The following is a 19,211-nucleotide window of genomic DNA, read 5'->3' as shown; positions in this document are numbered from 1 at the left end:
CGGGTCCTAGACAGTCTAGGCCTGTACAGAAATACAATTCCACTTCAGTATAATAAAAGTTACATCTTGATATCCCTTATATCTAACCTACGGTGCCTTCAGAAATTATTCATACCCCTTGACTTAATCCACATTGTGTTGTTTTATCACCCCCCAGATAGCATATGAACATGTCATAAGTAATGTCAAAATGTGTACAATTTCAGGAAATTAGCTTTAACGGTCGACGTTGAGCTCGAAAAACAGTCCAACTCCTCTTTCTGAATTTTCAAACATAAATGGGGTGTGCCTTTGGTGGTTCATCAATGTGTTAATCTGGTCATGAGCGCTGCAACCGACAGAGCTAGTTTGTTAGCTAAGCTAGACACTGTAGCTAGCCAGTAACTCCTCCAGTATGTGCTGACGTCATTTCTCAGGTTTTGTTTTTGGAACGGAAGCTGTAGAGATTGATAAGAAATCTTACTTCTCTAGCCAAATATCTTATTCATAATTCGTTTTTAAGAATTAAAATGACCAGGTATGATGGTGCATTTATAGGTTATACAGTTTAAAACCGTTACTTTTGCATTTTTGTCCAAAGTCTACCTTTAAAAGTAACTGTCCAGTGTTTCCAGATTTCTATGAAACAAGACCTACAATTAATTACAATATGAGTGAAATAGTTTTCCTTCCAGGAAAATGGTAGTTAAGTATGGTTAAAAAAACAGCTTTTGGAATGGTGTGGGCGTACCCCAACAACAGAATGATGTGGGCATATACCAGTCATTCAAAATATTCAAGCGAGTAGGCCGCTGATTGGCCAGCTCATCCTCTATAAGGAAATAGCAAGCATTTTTTAAATGGTCTGTTTGAGATGTGGGTTTTGAAGTGTTTGGCTACAAATACAAGTATATGATGAGTCAACAACATTATTTAGGTATAAGTTAACAGAATATGAACTTTTAAAAGTGAGATTTTCACTGGAAAATTACTTTAAAACTGCAACATTTTCTCTCAGCATCATAGCATGTGTAGAGTAGCATGAGATGAGCTTTAAAAATACATGTTTTTTTCTCTCTGCCCCATGGCAAATGTGTAGAATTGAAGATAATTAGACATAAAACTACAAAATAAATCTCATCCTCATGGTAAAATGTGACGAATAGCATGAGATGAGCTACAAAATAGCAATTCCTTCTCTCTGCCCCATGGCAAAATGTGTATAATTGAAGGAAATTAGCTTTAAAACTGCAACATTACTTTCCACTCCACTGTGTTTTCAAAATACCCCTCATATACCCCTTAAGAGAGGCATAACAAGTCATGTCAAATTGTGCATATATTGATTTTTATGTCACAAATATCCCCGTCTATCTACACCCCAATTTTCAACCTTGACACATAGAGAGCTGCTCACAAACTAATGTACTGGGCTGGAAATGAAATGTATGTTCATCTCCAATCCCAATCCACTGGCCATCATGGAGAGTTTACCATGCGGGCACCATTCATTAATGCCTCCAACACACCTAATCCAGGTGGTGCCGTCAACAGCAGCACAGTGCAATACATGATGGGGGGGGGGGGCAGATTAACATGGATTATGAGTGGCCTGACCTGCATTCTCCTATAGTCATTGTTCTGTTCTGTTGTAGATCAAGATGACAATAGATCAGCAATCAGCCATTTATTTTACTGGATTGTGCCAAGAGTGCATTCTGTTACTGTGCACTGTCGCTGTTCTGACAGAGAGCCTATGTGCCTAGTTAAAATGATTTCCCAGCGGCACTGGGAGGGAGGAAAGGTGGAGCAGCGTGATGACACCAGGGTGAAATAACAACACACACGAGGTGAAAATAACAGCGCAGTGTGTGGTAAGGATCTCCAGCAGAGAGTGTGAGCCAGAGTGAACGGTCACTCACGCAACGGGGTGTACAGACAGACTTTACGGGCCAGGTCATTATCAGCTGGGTCCATTAGGGTGGGCTGCTGCGGGGGTTTACACAGCTAAGTGTGCAGCAAACACACACACACACACAAACAGACAACACACACACATATACATACAGCCCAGTGGTTTATATCCTAGTGTGCAACCATTAATTAGACCCACACATTATCTGTGGAGGGCACAAGGGTAAGACAGGCTGGAGGCCAACAGAGAGCCACTGGGGAGAGATGATTATTAAAGAGAGCAGGGACACACACACACACACACACACACACACATAAATAATGTATTACTCTAGATTAGGATCAAGATTATTTGGGGGAAGGAGGACAAAGGGGTCTCTGGGGTATAATAAGCACATCAGCAAACACACACACACACACGCGCACACACACACTCACACTACTGTGTGTGTCTACAAACAAAGACATAAGCTGAAGACACGTGAAGACACACACACTACACTGTGTGTAATTCAGATTATTTGTGGGTGTGTTTAGCAGCTTTGTTTTAGTCTTCTTCTTTTAGGTTTCATGCTGTGCAGCCCCCCAAGACACAGCATGAAATATGAATGACCAAGTATCTCCAGGGCTTTATATCAGCATGAAATTCCATTAAAAGCATTTTCTTACAAATCAAACTGAATTAAGTGGGATTGCTTGAAATATAAACGGACGCGGACACACACACACACACACGCACGCGCACACACACACCTGTTATTGCCTATGCCATATAAAGCAAGACAGACCAGGATGCAATGTTGATAACCTCAGTGCTCTCTATCAATCATATCAATGTCAATGTCATGTCAATGTCACATGCACACACACACACACACCTGTGTCTGCGTGACAGGGCTGGTGATCTTGTTCTCCTGGGACAGGAAGAAGCGGATAGACATGAAGAGCTCGTGGATGCAGCAGCGGAACTCCTCCTCGCTCTGACCCCCCGTGGCGAGAGCGAAGAGACGCCGGGACTGGATGATGTACTTAAAGATGTACTCCGTGGCCTGGGGGGGCATGAAGTAACACCCAGTTACTCCCTGACAATATCACTCATCCACCATAACGCTAGACACCACTGGTATTAAAACACAATGGGGAAACATATTAGTGTCGTTGATGTGGGTCCCTGCAATTATGTGTGCTACTAGGCCATTAAAAGTCATGTGTTCTGGAAATGTTGAACACCCAAAGTGTAGTATTTCCACTTTTTGAAATTGCATGCAGCAACAATATGAGAGAGAGGGGCGAAAATAGACTAATGAATGCTACTGAGGGATCCTCAACACACGCTGAAGAGGATGCGTGTGCATTCAGGTGCACACACTCACCTTGAGGACCTGCTGAATGTGATCTTGGTGCTCGGCATCTACGATGCGATCCACGTACCACTTCAGTACTTTGATCAGGTCCCTGTGAAAAGCACACATCTAGCATCAAATACTGAACTCGACCTTCCTCTGCGATCACAATGCATTTCCACCAACAATCCAAGCATCCACCTACCTATTCCAGAGACACAACACACAAAGAATGCCTTGGTGTAGCATGAGGTAACGCATGTCAAATCTTTGTGTTAAAAATGTATGGCGATGGTGTTCATGATCAAACAATGTCTAGGGCTGAACAACCTTCGGCTGTGTTCTGTTGTACAGCAAAAGAAACAGAACACAAAGGTTGGTTTATAAAACGTCTGTGTGTGGCTGTGCAATGGTGTGACCACAACACTTCAGATTCACACTGTGTACTGTATTAACATTAATGGCCAGGTTTGAGAAAGCACACACTTACAGATAATTGAACAAAATCACAAGAGACATTATGAGTACAAGCAAAGGAAAAATGATGGAGAGAGCAAATGGTACAGTAATTTCCACAGATTGAGCATTTGTGTGGGAGATGTTTTTGCCTGATTTTCTGTGATTGGACTGTGATTGCATGTTGATTGGTTTTCCCTTGGGTACATAGTGTACTGAAGAGACAGCCACCATTTTGTTGGAAATAATCAGCTAATAAAGTGTACAATGTTATTTCTGGGACTGAATAGATACACAACATGAACAAAAGTATGTGGACATCTGCTCGGCGTACATCTTATTCCAAAATCATGGGCATTAATATGGAGATGGGGTCCCCCTTTGCTGCTATAGCAGCCTTTCACTAGCTGTTAGAACACTGCTGCAGAGATTTGCTTCCATTCAGCCACAAGAGCATTAGTGAGGTTGGGCACTGATGTTGGACGATTAGGCCTGGCTCGCAGTCGCCGTTCCAATTCATCCCAAATGTGTTCGATGGGGTTGAGGTCAGGCCAGTCAAGTTCTTCTACACCGATCTCGACAAACCATTTCTGTATGGACCTCGCTTTGTGCACGGGGGCATTGTCATGCTGAAACAGGAAAGGGCCTTCCCCAAACTGTTGCCACAAAGTTGGATGCGCAGAATCGTCTATAATGTCATTGTATGTTGCAGAGCTAAGATTTCCCTTCACTGGAACTAAGGGGCCTAGCCCGAACCATGAAAAACAACCCCAGGCCATTATTCCCCCTCCACCAAACTTTACAGTTGGCACAATGCATTCGGGCAGGGAGCATTCTCCTGGCATCCGCCAAACCCAGATTTGTCTGTCGGGCTGCGATATGGTGAAGCGTGATTCATCACTCCAGAGAACACGTTTCCACTGCTCCATAATCCAATGGCGGTGAGCTTTACACCACTCCAGCTGACGCTTGGCATTGTGCATGGTGATCTTAGGCTTGTGTGCGTGCGGCTGCTCGTCCATGGAAACCCATTTCATGAAGCTCCCGACGAACAGTTGCTTCCAGAGGCAGTTTGGAACTCGGTAGTGAGTGTTGCAACCGAGGACAGATGATTTTTATGCGCTACACGCTTCACCACTCCCGGGTCCCATTCTGTGAGCTCCTGCTTGAGCTTCTGTGAGCTCCACTTTGCGGCTGAGCCATTGTTGCTCCTAGACGTTTCCACTTCACAATAACAGCACTTACAGTTCACCGGGTCAGCTCCAGCAGGGCAGAAAGTTGACAAACTGACTTGTTGGAAAGGTGGCATCCTATGACAGTGCCACATTGAAAGCCACTGAGCCATTCAGTAAGGCCACTCTACTGCCAATGTTTGTCTATGGCGATTGCATGGCCGTGTGCTCGATTTTATACACCTGTCAGCAACAGGTGTGGCTGAAATAGCCGAATCCACTAATTTGAAGGGGTGTCCACATATATAATTTACATACAGTTTTATAATCTACTGAAAATCGCTGAACTCAACTAAACCACCGTAGACTATGATTCCAGAGGCAGGCAACACTCTTTCTCTAAATGAGTTTATTGAGTTTATTTTAGGTAAGCGAGAGGTGAGAGCTTTAGCTGTGAGCCTGGCAGGAGAGGGGTGTTAGTGAGAAATGGGTAGTGTGAGAGCTTAGCAGGTAGTGAGGGCAGAACAGCGTGAGCATGTCACATTGTGAGTTTGAGGCGACAGCACAGCGTACGAGGAACAGCGAGTGGATTTGCAGGGCCAAATCAACGTGAGATATTGAGGACACATGATCCTAATTTATAATTAGGAGGGCGCCACAGGTGACTCATCCACACCACTGAAGCACCTTTGCAGCCCACCATTATTACCAGGTAGTATACCGTAGGTATTACCATAGGACAACCATAAAACAACCACAATGCACCCTAGGAGGAGAAAGAGAGAAACACACCTGTAAGACAAGGCTCCAGCAAAATGACTCTCGATGTAGGTATCCATGACGGGCTTGAAATGCTGGAACTTGCTGTCCTGTAGCAGGTTAATGATGTGGACCTGAAAGAGTCAAGGAAATGACTCAGTCACACACCGTTTCATGCTTTCCACAAATTGCAACGCTCTTTACTTAGCCAACAGCAAACAACCTATTTATTCAACCTCGCCTCCTATGTGACACAAACTGGCCTAGTTTGTACAGATTCATCTCACATGATTGCCTCACATGATAAAGGAGAACAGAGCAGAGATGAGTATGTGTGTGTGTGTGTGTGTGTGTGTGTGTGTGTGTGTGTGTGTGTGTGTGTGTGTGTGTGTGTGTGTGTGTGTGTGTGTGTGGTGCACGTGTGTGCGTGCATGATTGATTGAACCGAGTCAACTGCAAGCAGATCAATCCCTCAGCTCTATATTAGAGCGATGCAGCATGACTGTCTGGGATTGATCAGCGAAGGCTGTGAAGAGTTACAGTATTAAGCACATCCATTGGCTCAAGCTTCCAGTGTGTGTTTGTCTGTGTCTACCATGCATCATTGCACTTTTTCTCTCTGACCGTAGTATCCCACTATTGGGCACAGGTCTTCTTTTCTAATGAGGTTTGGTCTACTTCCCGACACATGCGCACACACACACACACACAATTAGTTCTGCCGTCATGACACCCAAATCCTGGCTCCAACCAGCAGTGTTTAGAATCAACCAATGATTAGCTGTCAGGGAGGGAGAAAACAATATGCTAGGAAATAGAAGACCACAGAAGCAGTAGCCACTTACCAGGCAGTCAAACACCTTCAGCCCATACCTCTGGGAACTCTCGTCCAAGATCCCAAAGAGTGTATCAAGTGTGTCCTGTAAAAACTGGTGAGGGAGAGATAGAGTGATAGATATACAAAAGAGTGAATATCTACGAGATCATGTGGATGAAAAATCCTATGATACATCTATAAAAGACATCTAGGAGACTTTTTCAAGTCAAACACAAAAAAAGGCCAATCTATACAGGACATTCTTTGAGTGACATGATCCTGAACCAATCCGGGTGAAAATACAAGGGCCCGGGGAGGGGCGGTACCTTGACTATCTCAGAGCCATCGATCTCTTTCAGCTTTGACAGACTGTCATTGATCTTCTCTGGGTGGGCTCTCCACTTCAGCAGGTCTAACATGTCACCTACAGGGACACATGAAGAGAAACAACCACCGTTACATCATGGACAACCTCAGTTAGCTCATAGACATGTAGTGAGAGACTGTCTACTCTTGGTTCCGAGACCTAGACACACACACACACACACACACACAGAGAAACATACAGATGTAGGATCTTAATTTGAGCCAGTTTGCTACAGCAGGAAAATAATCCTGCAGCAAAAATGTTTACACTCAAATACATTTCCTGCTTTGCAGAACAATTCTCAGCAAAAAAAAGTGATCAAACGTGTTTTGTAGTCTAACAGACTACATCTGCATAGTAGCCTGGGTTTCTGCATAATGGCAACTTGCCGTTGTCTTGTCAAACAATATCATGGCGAGGCAATGAAGACGCGTTATTGAACTTCCATCACGATTTGGGAAATCCAGAACATTTCTGTCAAACATGGTTAAAGCGCTATAATTTAATTACTCAAGTTCCTTCTGGAAAAAACTATGTCATTCTATTCTATTTCAAGTATCTAATAAGACAACACATTTACATTCAAACAATCCACGAATTCAAAATAATGATGACCGCTCATAATGTAGCGAGCTTTACAGTTTTTTTCGATTGCTAAACGACAGTGGACACAACTGGAGTCACATGTGCAAAACTCTAACTACAGTCTGCACAGCAGCAGTTCATGTGGACCAAACTCTAGTTCGTTTTTCATTGCTTGAACACAGTTTTCAAAACTCTACACACTTATCCCATGACTTTAACCACAACCTGCACAACACTGTGGATTTACAGCACTTTGTTCAAATGCTAACACACTGCTGTCAAAACTGTGAACCACACATTCAAAACGGAATAGATTTCAGCCTTGTGCCTTTCAAACACTGCTGATTGCAATTTCAGCTGAAAGGCTAAGCAAGTGTCTTGTTTTAGACTTCACATATTACAGTATATATAGGTAGAGCTCAGAAAGACTCATTTTGGAAATGGAACAAGGAAGATGGGTTCGTGGAGGGAGAAGGGTGGTAGGGAGAGGGCGGATGCGTGGAGGAAGACAAAGAAGACAAAGAGCTGTTATTTCAGATGAAATAAGGGATACACTTATAGACCATGTCGTGAACCATGGTCTCTCATTGAGAGAGGCAGGGTTGAGGGTGCAACCCAATCTGCAAAGATCCACAGTGGCATCTGTAATGCGAATTTTCCATCATGCAAACAGGTGAGAGTTACATCCTTACAGTAAATTAAAACATTACAGGAATCTATTTTGTATTGCAATTATAGAATATTTACACAGATATATATTACAGTAAGTTTGATGTCAACAATGCAATAAAACTGCGGGAGATTCAAGATAGAGTGCTGGCTGATAATGATATATTTGAAAATGTTAATTCTGTCAGCACAACAACTATTGCTCAAGTCCTAAAGAAACACTAAGTTACAATGAAACAGTTATACACTGTACCGTTCGAGAGAAACAGTGAACGGGTAAAAGAGCAAAGATACCAATATGTCCAGGTAAGACGTCTGAGGTTACATACACAGCTATACAAAATATTTACAGTAAAAAAAAACACTAGCATTTCTACAGTAAAACTGTGCACTTACTGTTTTTCAGAGAGTAATGGAGGTGGAAGCACTGGAAAGACCACATTCATTTGTATTTATCGATGAAGCTGGATTTAACCTTGCCAAAACAAGGCGCAGAGGAAGGAATGTTATAGGTCAAAGGGCCACTGTGGAGGTTCCAGGCCAAAGGGGGGGAAATATCACCATGTGTGCTGCAATGGCCAATGATGGTTTGCTTCTCAACACACCACTCATTGGCCCATACAACACAGAAAGGCTTATAGCTTTCCTAGAACAGCTCTATGCTCAGCTAGTGCCAGCAGAACAGGGGGAGCCAGTAAGAAACCCCCAAGTTTTTGTCATAGTTTGCGATAACGTTGCTTTTCACCACTCTGCAGCTGTCACAGATTGGTTTGCAGCACATCACAGATTTATGGTTTTGTACCTGCCTGCATATTCACCCTTCCTCAACCCAATAGAGGAGTTTTTCTCTGCCTGGAGGTGGAAAGTGTTTGGTCACCACCCACATGACCAAATGTCTCTTTTGGAAGCCATGCGTGCCGGATGTGAGGTCACGAGTCCAGAGGACTGCCAGGGATGGATAAGGCACTCCAAAAGGTTCTTCCCCAGGTGCATGGCAAGAGAAAACATTAGATGTGATGTTGAATAAAACCTGTGGCCTGATGCTAGAGAGAGGCAGGATTAGCCCCTCAATTATTTGTTTGAATTACAGTATGTACTTTTAGTTTCTACCTTTTTTTTCTCATTACTGTAATTCCGTAAATTACTACAGACTATTGAAGCAAACTGCAAATTTTCATTTACCTTAAAGAATTGTTATGTTCTAAAAATTTTAATAAATCATGTGAAAGAATGTCACTCTTTTCTTTGAAGAAAATATTACTTTGTATGAAGTCACTGAAATTGTTCAAACTGTAAAGATGAAACGTTTGTATTTTCTGTATTGGTGTTTGATGCTAGTGTTTTTACTCTCAGTGTGTTCTGAGTGACAGTGTGTGTTATCTCAGTGAGGGTTGTGCATAGTGTTTGGCTGCACTGAGCGTGTTTTGAGCCATGTGTTAAGAGTTGTGTTGCTTGGAATGAGTTTTGCAGGTGATGTGAACTGTTTAGCTCAGGTGACTGTTGGTAGTGCAGACTGTAGTTAGAGTTTTGCACATGTGACTCCAGTTGTGCCCACTGTCGTTTAGCAATCGAAAAAAACTGTAAACACAAAGCAATTTTCCCAGTGTTAAATTCCCCAGAATGTATTAATGAAATAGGTTAAAGAATAAAGGACTCAGTCTGTCTTCAACTGCACTTCAGGAAGTACCTGTATTTCTGTATGTGAGGAAGTACCTGTATTTCTGGATGTGAGGAAGTACCTGTATTTCTGGATGTGAGGAAGTACCTGTATTTCTGGATGTGAGGAAGTACCTGTATTTTTGGATGTGAGGAAGTACCTGTATTTCTGGATGTGAGGAAGTACCTGTATTTCTGGATGTGAGGAAGTGCCTGTATTTCTGGATGTGAGGAAGTACCTGTATTTTTGGATGTGAGGAAGTACCTGTATTTCGGTATGTGAGGAAGTACCTGTACTTCGGTATGTGAGGAAGTACCTGTATTCCTGTATGTGAGGAAGTACCTGTACTTCTGTATGTGAGGAAGTACCTGTATTTCTGGATGTGATGAAGTACCTGTATTTCTGGATGTGAGGAAGTACCTGTATTTCTGGATGTGAGGAAGTACCTGTATTTCTGGATGTGAGGAAGTACCTGTATTTCTGGATGTGAGGAAGTACCTGTATTTCTGGATGTGAGGAAGTACCTGTATTTCTGGATGTGAGGAAGTACCTGTATTTCTGGAAGTGAGGAAGTACTTGTTTTTTCTGGATGTGAGGAAGTACCTGTATTTCTGGATGTGAGGAAGTACCTGTATTTCTGGATGTGAGGAAGTACCTGTATTTCTGGATGTGAGGAAGTACCTGTATTTCGGTATGTGAGGAAGTACCTGTACTTCGGTATGTGAGGAAGTACCTGTATTCCTGTATGTGAGGAAGTACCTGTACTTCTGTATGTGAGGAAGTACCTGTATTTCTAGATGTGAGGAAGTACCTGTATTTCTGGATGTGAGGAAGTACCTGTATTTCTGGATGTGAGGAAGTACCTGTATTTCTGGATGTGAGGAAGTACCTGTATTTCTGGATGTGAGGAAGTACCTGTATTTCTGGATGTGAGGAAGTAGCTGTATTCTGGCAGACAATAAACTAGATATATTCCTTGCACAATGCCTCAAATCACTTTGTGCAGCTTACGTTTCAGAATATTTACACTGAGTGGTAGACTGTTTGAGAATTCAGCAATACTACAGTAATATTCAAGACAAGACAAGACAACGACTCCGGACGAGTCAGAATCAGAATCAGACCGATTATCCACTATCCAGACTGAAGGACACACTTTACACTAGTAAGTGATCTGCCGCTGGATAATAGAGCCATAGAAAGTTGGAGCAGGCCTACAGTGGTGCAGGAAAGGTGTCGGTCTACTGGTTCGGGTGTAGGTCTACCGTGCAGGAGCAAGCTCTAATACTTTGACTTCCACCCTTACCATTCTGTGTGAGTTTAGTGGAGCAGAGGAAGGAGGTGATCCAAAAGGATTCCTTGGTGCCTTTCACAGCCTGGTTGTTGCCGGGCAGATTGGCTTTGGAGAAGGGCAGCTTGAGGTAACGGCTAGAGTCCTGGAGGTTAGCATTTTCCTCACACTGAAAGGAGCAGAGATACAGTACTGGGTTAGTGCAACTACAGGAGACTGGAGAAAAAGGCTACAGTATTGGGGAATTGAATGTGTTATTATCTTCATCATCATTCAAACTACAACAATATCTTTGTTTCAGTGAAACATTGCAAAGGGCTGGGGACCCTATAAAGTAAGGACTGTGCATTTTCCAATTCTCTAACTTTCAATGATTTTAGCCATGCTTTCTAACATATCAGCACAGATTGGAAAGCATTTTGAAGCTAGTGTTTAAATATGCTCTGAACAACAGTTCAGGTAGGCTATTCCCACTCTGATGCTTACACGTGGTTAGTGCTGAATTCCTCTTCCCTATTTTGGAGATGAGGAACGAGGCCATGCCAATTTCTTCCAGCTTTTGTCCTGACTTCTATCTGACAGTAAAGTGGATTTTTTCACACCAATGGAAAACAACACAAGAATATTCTTAAGAGGCATCAAATGCAATTTCCTTAAAACCCTACAGAGAACCGGCTGTCTCAAAAGGGGAGACACACGTAAGCACTTCAAAGAGCAAGGCTACAAAAGCAGCTGTATTTATTGTGAATTATAGCACTTTTACACACATTTCAAGGCAGCTAAAACTGTGCAAAGCGGTCCATCTGTAGACTATCCCTTTCTGTTTGCAGACAGGTTAGACTAGAGACTGCATCTGAAGCCAGTCCAAGGTGTTCTTAATCTCTCTGTTTCTCCTGTGTGAGGGGAAATGACCTATTAGCAGTGGGAGTCTTCTTAATGAGGTGGTGAGCAGGAATAGGAAAGGGCAGCAGAGAGCAAAGCCCAGAACCAGGAGAGGCTGCTTGATTGCATAATGGTTCTCCCACTGACTTGACTCCTCTGTGCTCTGTCTGTCTGTCTGTCTTGTTTTCTTCACATTTTCAAATAGTCCATTTAGATTTTCCAACGGGGCTATACATTTGGGTGAGGTTTTTTCTCGCCTGAGTAGCCTTGTTTCACTGCCAAAAATCTAATTACTGTAAACCATAGTGTTCAGCGAAATAACAACACAATGTCAAATAATTAACATCCAATCACATTAACCGTTACACTCTCGCGGGAATTCCACTAACGGTCCTTATGTGGCCAAACGTAGCTGCTGCTCATGTTGGTATCTGTACTGATGGCGCAAAAGCCATGACAGGGAGACATAGTGGAGTGGTAACGCGTGTGCAAGCAGTTGCTCCCGACGCCACTTCGGTACACTGCAGCATCCACCGAGAGGCTCTTGCTGCCAAGGGAATAAAATGAAACCATCAGCTGTTCTTGTCTAATGATGTTCTGTATGTCATTCTGTATTATGTTTCATGTTTTGTGTTGGACCCCAGGAAGAGTAGCTGCTGCTTTTGCAACAGCTAATGGGGATCCTAATAAAATACCAAATGTAACCATGTAACGCTTTTACAACATACAGAAAGAAGTGCTTTGGTTATCAAGGGGAAATTGATACGTTTTTTTAACTGAGAGGCGAGCTTAAAGTTTTCTTTACTGACCATAATTTTCACTTGTCTGACCGCTTGCATGATGATAAGTTTCTCACACGACTGGCCTATCTGGGTGATGTTTTTATTCGCCTGAATGATCTGAATCTGGGATTACAGGTGCTCTCCGCAACTATATTCAATGAGCAGGACAGAATTAAGGCTATGATTAAGAATTTGGAGCTCTTCTCTGTCTGCATTGCAACAAGGACAACACACAGCTTTTTCCATCATTGTATGATTTTTTTGTGTGCAAATGAATTCAAGCTTACGGACAATGTCAAATGTGATATAGCTGTGCGAGCTGGGTGCGCAATTATGCAGGTACTTTCCCGAAACGGATGACACAAACAACTGGATTCGTTATCCCTTTCATGCCCTGCCTCCAGTCCACTTACCGATATCTGAACAAGAGAGCCTTATCGAAATTACAACAAGCGGTTCTGTAAAAATGTAATTTAAATCAGAAGCCACTGCCAGATTTCTGGAATGGGATGCACTCAGAGTATCCTGCCTTGGCAAATCATGCTGTTAAGACATTGATGCCCTTTGCAACAACATACCTATGTACGTGGTTGCAAAGTTTGGCGTCGACAGTTTTGGACGCCTCGCTTCGCGTTCTTAGGAAACTAAGCAGAATTTAGTTTTTTCACATATTACCTCTTACACTGTTACCCCAGGAAATCTTAAGTCTTATTACATACAGCCGTGAGGAACTATTGAATATAAGACCAACGTCAACTTACCAACATTACGACCAGGAATACGACTTTCCCGAATCGGATCCTCTGTTTGGACCACCACAAAGGACAATGGATCGGATCCCAGTAGGCGACCCAAAACAACGGCGCCGCAGAAGGGGCAGACGGATGAGTCTTCTGGTCAGGCTCTGTAGACGGGCACACCGCCCACCACTTCTGAGTATACTACTCGCCATTGTCCAGTCTCTTGACAACAAGGTAGACAAAATTCGAGCAAGGGTTGCCTTCTAGAGAGACATCAGAGATTGTAACATTCTTTGTTTCACGGAAACATGGCTCACTCGGGATACGTTATCAGACTCGGTACAGCCACCCGGTTTCTTCACGCATTGCGCCGACAGAAACAAACATCTCTCTGGTAAGAAGAAGGGCGGGGGTGTATGCCTTATGATTAACGAGTCGTGGTGTGATCATAACAACATACAGGAACTCAAGTCCTTTTGTACACCTGACCTAGAATTCTCTACGATCAAATGCCGACCGCATTATCTACCAAGACAATTCTCTTAGATTCTAATCACAGCCCCCCTCCAAGCAGACACCTCGACGGCCCTGAAATAACTTAATTTGACTCTATGTAAACTGGAAACCACATATCCTGAGGCTGCATTTATTGTAGCTGGGGATTTTAACAAGGCTAATCTGAAAACAAGGCTCCCTAAATTATATCAGCATATCGAATGCGCGACCCGGGCTGGCAACACTCTGGATCAATACTACTCTAATTTCTGCGACGCAAACAAAGCCCTCCCTCGCCCTCCTTTTGGAAACTCTGACCACAACTCTATTTTGTTGCTCCCAGTCTATTGGCAGAAACTAAAACAGGAAAGGCCCGTGCTCAGGTCTATTCAACGCTGGTCCGACCAATCTCCACGCTTCAAGATTGCTTCGATCACGTGGACTGGGATATGTTCCGGATAGCATCGGACAATAACATTGATGTACACTCTGATTCGGTGAGCGAGTTTATTAGCAAGTGCATCGGTGATGTGGTACCCACGGTGACTATTAAATCCTTCCCTAACCAGAAACTGTAGATTGATGGCAGCATTCTTGCAAAACTGGGAACCATTGCTTTTAATCATGGCAAGGCGACCGGAAACATGACAGAATACAAACAGTGTAGCTATTCCCTCCGCAAGGCAATCAAGCAAACTAAGCGTCAGTATAGGGACAAAGTAGAGTCGCAATTCAACGGCTCAGACAAGAGACGTATGTGGCAGGGTCTACAGTCAATCACGGACTACAAAAAGAATACCAGCCCCATCGCGGACACCGATGTCTTGCTCCCAGACAAATTAAACAACTTCTTTGCTCGCTTTCAGGACAATACAGTGCCATTTAAACATTTAAACGTGTTAACCCTCGCAAAGCTGCCCAGACCAGAAGTCCTACCCACGTCCTCAGAGCATGTGTGGACCAGTTGGCTGGTGTGTGTTTACGGACATATTCAATCAATCATTATCCCAGTCTGCTGTTCCCACATGCTTCAAGAGGGCCACCATTGTTCCTGTTCCCAAGAAAGCTAAGGTAACTGAGCTGAATGACTATCGCCCCGTAGCACTCACTTCCGTCATCATGAAGTGCTTTGAGAGAATAGTCAAGGAGCATATCACCTCCACCCTACCTGACAACGTAGACCCACTCCAATTTGCTTACCGCCCCAATAGGTCCACAGAAGACGCAATGGCAACCACACTGCCCTAACCCATCTGGACAAGAGCAATGCCTATGTAAGAATGCAGCTCATCGATTACAGCTCAGCATTTAACACCATAGTACCCTCCAAACTCATCATTAAGCTTGAGACCCTGGGTTTCGACCCCGCCCTGTGCAACTGGGTCCTGGACTTTCTGACGAGCCGCCCCTAGGTGGTGAGGGTAGGAAACAACATCTTCACCCCGTTGATCCTCAACACTGTGGCCCCACAAGGGTGTGTTCTCAGCCCTCTCCTCTACTCCCTGTTCACCCATGACTGCGTGGCCATGCACGCCTCCAACTCAATCATCAAGTTTGCAGGTGACACTACAGTGGTAGGCTTGATTACCAACAACGACGAGACGGTCTACAGGGAGGAGGTGAGGGCCCTCGGAGTGTGGTGTCAGGAAAATAACCTCACACTCAACGTCAACAAAACTAAGGAGATGATTGTGGACTTCAAGAAACAGAGAGGGAGCAGCCCCCTATCCACATCGACGGGACAGTAGTGGAGAAGGTGGAGAGTTTGAAGTTCCTCGGCGTACACATCACGGACAAACTGAAATGGTCCACCCACACAGACAGCGTGGTGAAGAAGGTTACAGATGCACAATTGAGAGCATCCTGTCGGGCTGTATCACCGCCTGGTACAGCAACTCCACCCACAACCGTAAGGCTCTCCAGAGGGTAGTGAGGTCTGCACAACGCATCACCGGGGGCAAACTACCTGCCCTCCAAGACACCTACACCACCCGATGTCACAGGAAGGCCAAAAAGATCATCAAGGACAACAAGCACCCGAGCCACTGCCTGTTCACCCCGTTATCATCCAGAAGGCGAGGTCAGCACAGGTGCATCAAAGCTGGGACCGAGAGACTGGAAAACAGCTTCTATCTCAAGGCCATCAGACTGTTAAACAGCCATTGAGTGGCTTCTGCCAACATACTGACTCAATGTCTAGCATCTTTTATAATTAACATTTGGATGTAATAAATGTATCACTAGTCACTTAAACAATGACACTTTATATAATGTTTACATACCCGACATTACTCATCTCATATGTATATACTGTACTCTATACCATCTACTGCATCTTGCCTATGCCGCACGACCATCGCTCATCCATATATTTATATGTACATATTCTTAATCATTCCTTTACACTTGTGTGTATAAGGTAGTTGTGAAATTGTTAGATTACTTGTTAGATATTACTGCACCGTCGAAACTAGAAGCACAAGCATTTTGCTACACTCGCATTAACATCTGCTAACCATGTGTATGTGACCAATAACATTTGATTTGATTTGATTTGAGTGGATTCTCGGCCCTCACTAGCATGAAAACGAAATACAGGCACAAACTGTGTATGGAAAATTATTTAAGACTCTCCAATACAACCCAACATTGCAGAATTATGTGCATCCTTTCATGCATACCCTTCTCATTAACCTGTGGTGAGTTATTCACAAATTTCAATGAACAAATAAGGTTTTATATGTAAGATGGTTAAATAAAGAGCAAAATTATTGATTATTATTATATTATTATTTATGCCCTGGTCCTATAAGAGCTCTTTGTCACTTCCCACGAGCCGGGTTGTGACAAAAACTCACACTCATTCTTAGGTTTAATAAATGTATTGTATAGTGTGTGTGTGGCAGGCTTACAATGATGGAAAAAAAAACATTTAAGAGTGTGCTGACCCTGGTGCTAGAGGGCGTACGCAGCTGGAGGTTGAATAATTGAAGGGGTACGGGACTACAACAAGTTTGGGAACCACTGGTCTAGACAACCTACAACCTGTCTGTCTCTCTGCAGTACCTTGGATTATATTGTCTCTCTTTCAGGCCAAAACCTCTTTACCTCTGCCTGTGTCTCATTCTCTGTCTCAGAAGAGTTCAGACTATCCACAAGCTGTGCATGCTCTCTTACCATGCCTTTCTTTTTATAACACTGACCACCTACAGTGCTCTGTACCCCTTCCTATCGCTCTCTTAAACCACAGCCTCAGTGCTAACTAGACTTGCCCGTCTCGCAGAACAGCTCCTTGCTAGCCTGCAGATAACTATTGTGTGCTCTGTAATCTCTGTCTCTACAGCTTATGTTCCCTAGCCCTGTCGATCTCAACCTACAATTACCCAGAGCTACACCCCAAAACAGGCAACAGGCCCCATAACGCAGAGCTGTGTTTAATTATCTATGCCTGAGGGTTGGTTTAAATGCTGTTTGCTTTGGACAGGCCATGGGTTAAGTGGAGAGCTTACTGGGGTAGTAATGAAAACAAGCTGGGATGGCAAGCGCCTGTTTATGACAGAGTATAAACTGGAAAAGTATCAGTGGGAAATAGCAGTGTGAGCATGTGATGTGTGTGTGTGTGTGTGTGCGTGTGTGTGTGCGTGTGTATTTGGGCATGCGTGAGGACAGAAAATACCCCCCCCTCCCCCTCCACACACACACACACACACACACACACACACACACACACACACACACACACACACACACACACACACACACACACACACACACACACACACAGCTCTGCCCATGTCTCATGGTTAGTGGACATTACATAAACAGATATAACTCATCATCCTGCTAGCCTACTCATTGCTGAAGCATCTGACTCACCTGGCCACCGCTCTAGAGCCAAGCAGCCACAATCAATCATGGTAATGGGACTGGCTTATTACAGCGCTTTTCTTTCCTCAAGGTCTCACAGAGCTTTACATGAAACAGTGTGGATCGACTCATCCGCCACTAATGTGAAACGCCTACCTAAGTGACGACTATCATGGTGGACAGGTGAGAAGTGATTGTATGTGTGTGTGTGTGTGTGTGCGCGTGCGCGCGCGCGCGTGTGTGTGTACAGTACCTTATGAATGATGAGCTCGTGGGTGCCGTCCGGCAATGTCCGTCCGTCCTCCTGCATCAGATGAACGAAGGAGTAGCCAAACAGCTTCTTCTCCCCTTTGTCTTTCGCTGTGGAACACCGCACACATCCAACGTCACTATCAGGAAACACACTATCACCGCTACTCTCTAGTACAATCAGACAGCTATGCTATAGAGTGCAAGACGTACGCATCACATGTGGCTGGTGGCACCTTAATTGGGGAGGATAGCATTCCAATTCACTCCATTCCAGACATTATTTTGAGCCATCCTCCCCTCAGCAGTCTCCTGTGTTATGCATCCATTCAACCTGGAAGCTCTATCGCTGTGTATAGAGCCTTGGAGGAAGTGAGGGAAAATGGTGCCTTTATTACGGTAGCGGGTTTAAAAACAACACCCGCGAGTGTCAGTGCAGGGAGTGGACTTCACGTGGGAATTGTTCCTCGGTGTCGTGGGAGAGGGTGACATACTGAGACTCGCTCAACTACAGGCCTGGAAGATGAATATGAGGAGATTCTGAGGCACAGGCCCTTTTTTGAAAGTTTAAGGATATTCTCGAGAGGTATCGGGGGGGGGGCAGAGCAATGTTTTTGAAACAGCTGAAATATATAGACATAGACATATCCTTATATTTGAAACTTGTTTTATTGAGTTAACTTAAATTGCAGTAACAGCCTATGTCATTTAGAAATTGTTGTCATAGCTTTAAGAAGCAACAAAAGAGGTCAACTCTGCCTGGCTGGCTGCACTGAGTCACGTTAAACAGCTGATGTCCACTCCCCAGTGAATTACTCACATTGTCAGTTGCAATTTGATGATTTATATGATCTTGATAAAATTGAAGCCTGGTTTGTTCTAATGCTGTAAGATAGTATATTCATATGGGAGGGGTAACCCTTCATTTTTTATATGCTAACATTATGAGCTAGCTAGCAGAAACGGCTTTTGTCTTGAAGTTAAAATTTAATGAGTGTACTACAGGCGATAATTTTATTTATTTATTATTTTCCACACATGTTTGTGAATAGCTGAGTCACACTGTACTGTACAGTGGCACCCTCCCTGCATACTTCATAAGCTTACAATATCATGACAGTCCGATGCTAATGTCAATCGAAAGGTTTATGTACATATTATGTCTATTGAAATCACATCGTGGTGCC

General features: G+C 43.7%; 1 protein-coding gene across 1 annotated transcript in view; it reads right to left on the bottom strand.

The window, feature by feature from the left end:
- Window positions 1-19,211, bottom strand: part of LOC139378707 (dedicator of cytokinesis protein 4-like) — a 135,425-nt gene that overhangs the window by 35,355 nt on the left and 80,859 nt on the right. Inside the window, exons 16-22 of the mRNA XM_071121124.1 lie at window positions 18,029-18,135; window positions 11,025-11,178; window positions 6,767-6,864; window positions 6,469-6,552; window positions 5,657-5,757; window positions 3,267-3,348; window positions 2,772-2,942 (exon numbers count right to left, since the gene is read on the bottom strand). Of these exons, the coding sequence (XP_070977225.1) occupies window positions 2,772-2,942; window positions 3,267-3,348; window positions 5,657-5,757; window positions 6,469-6,552; window positions 6,767-6,864; window positions 11,025-11,178; window positions 18,029-18,135 (797 nt within the window). The remainder of the gene's footprint in view (window positions 1-2,771; window positions 2,943-3,266; window positions 3,349-5,656; window positions 5,758-6,468; window positions 6,553-6,766; window positions 6,865-11,024; window positions 11,179-18,028; window positions 18,136-19,211) is intronic.

This window comes from Oncorhynchus clarkii, chromosome 21, assembly GCF_045791955.1.
Source record: "Oncorhynchus clarkii lewisi isolate Uvic-CL-2024 chromosome 21, UVic_Ocla_1.0, whole genome shotgun sequence".
Lineage (NCBI taxonomy): Eukaryota > Metazoa > Chordata > Actinopteri > Salmoniformes > Salmonidae > Oncorhynchus > Oncorhynchus clarkii.
Note: the sequence above shows the minus strand (reverse complement) of the source record. Positions and strands in the feature narration are given on the sequence as shown.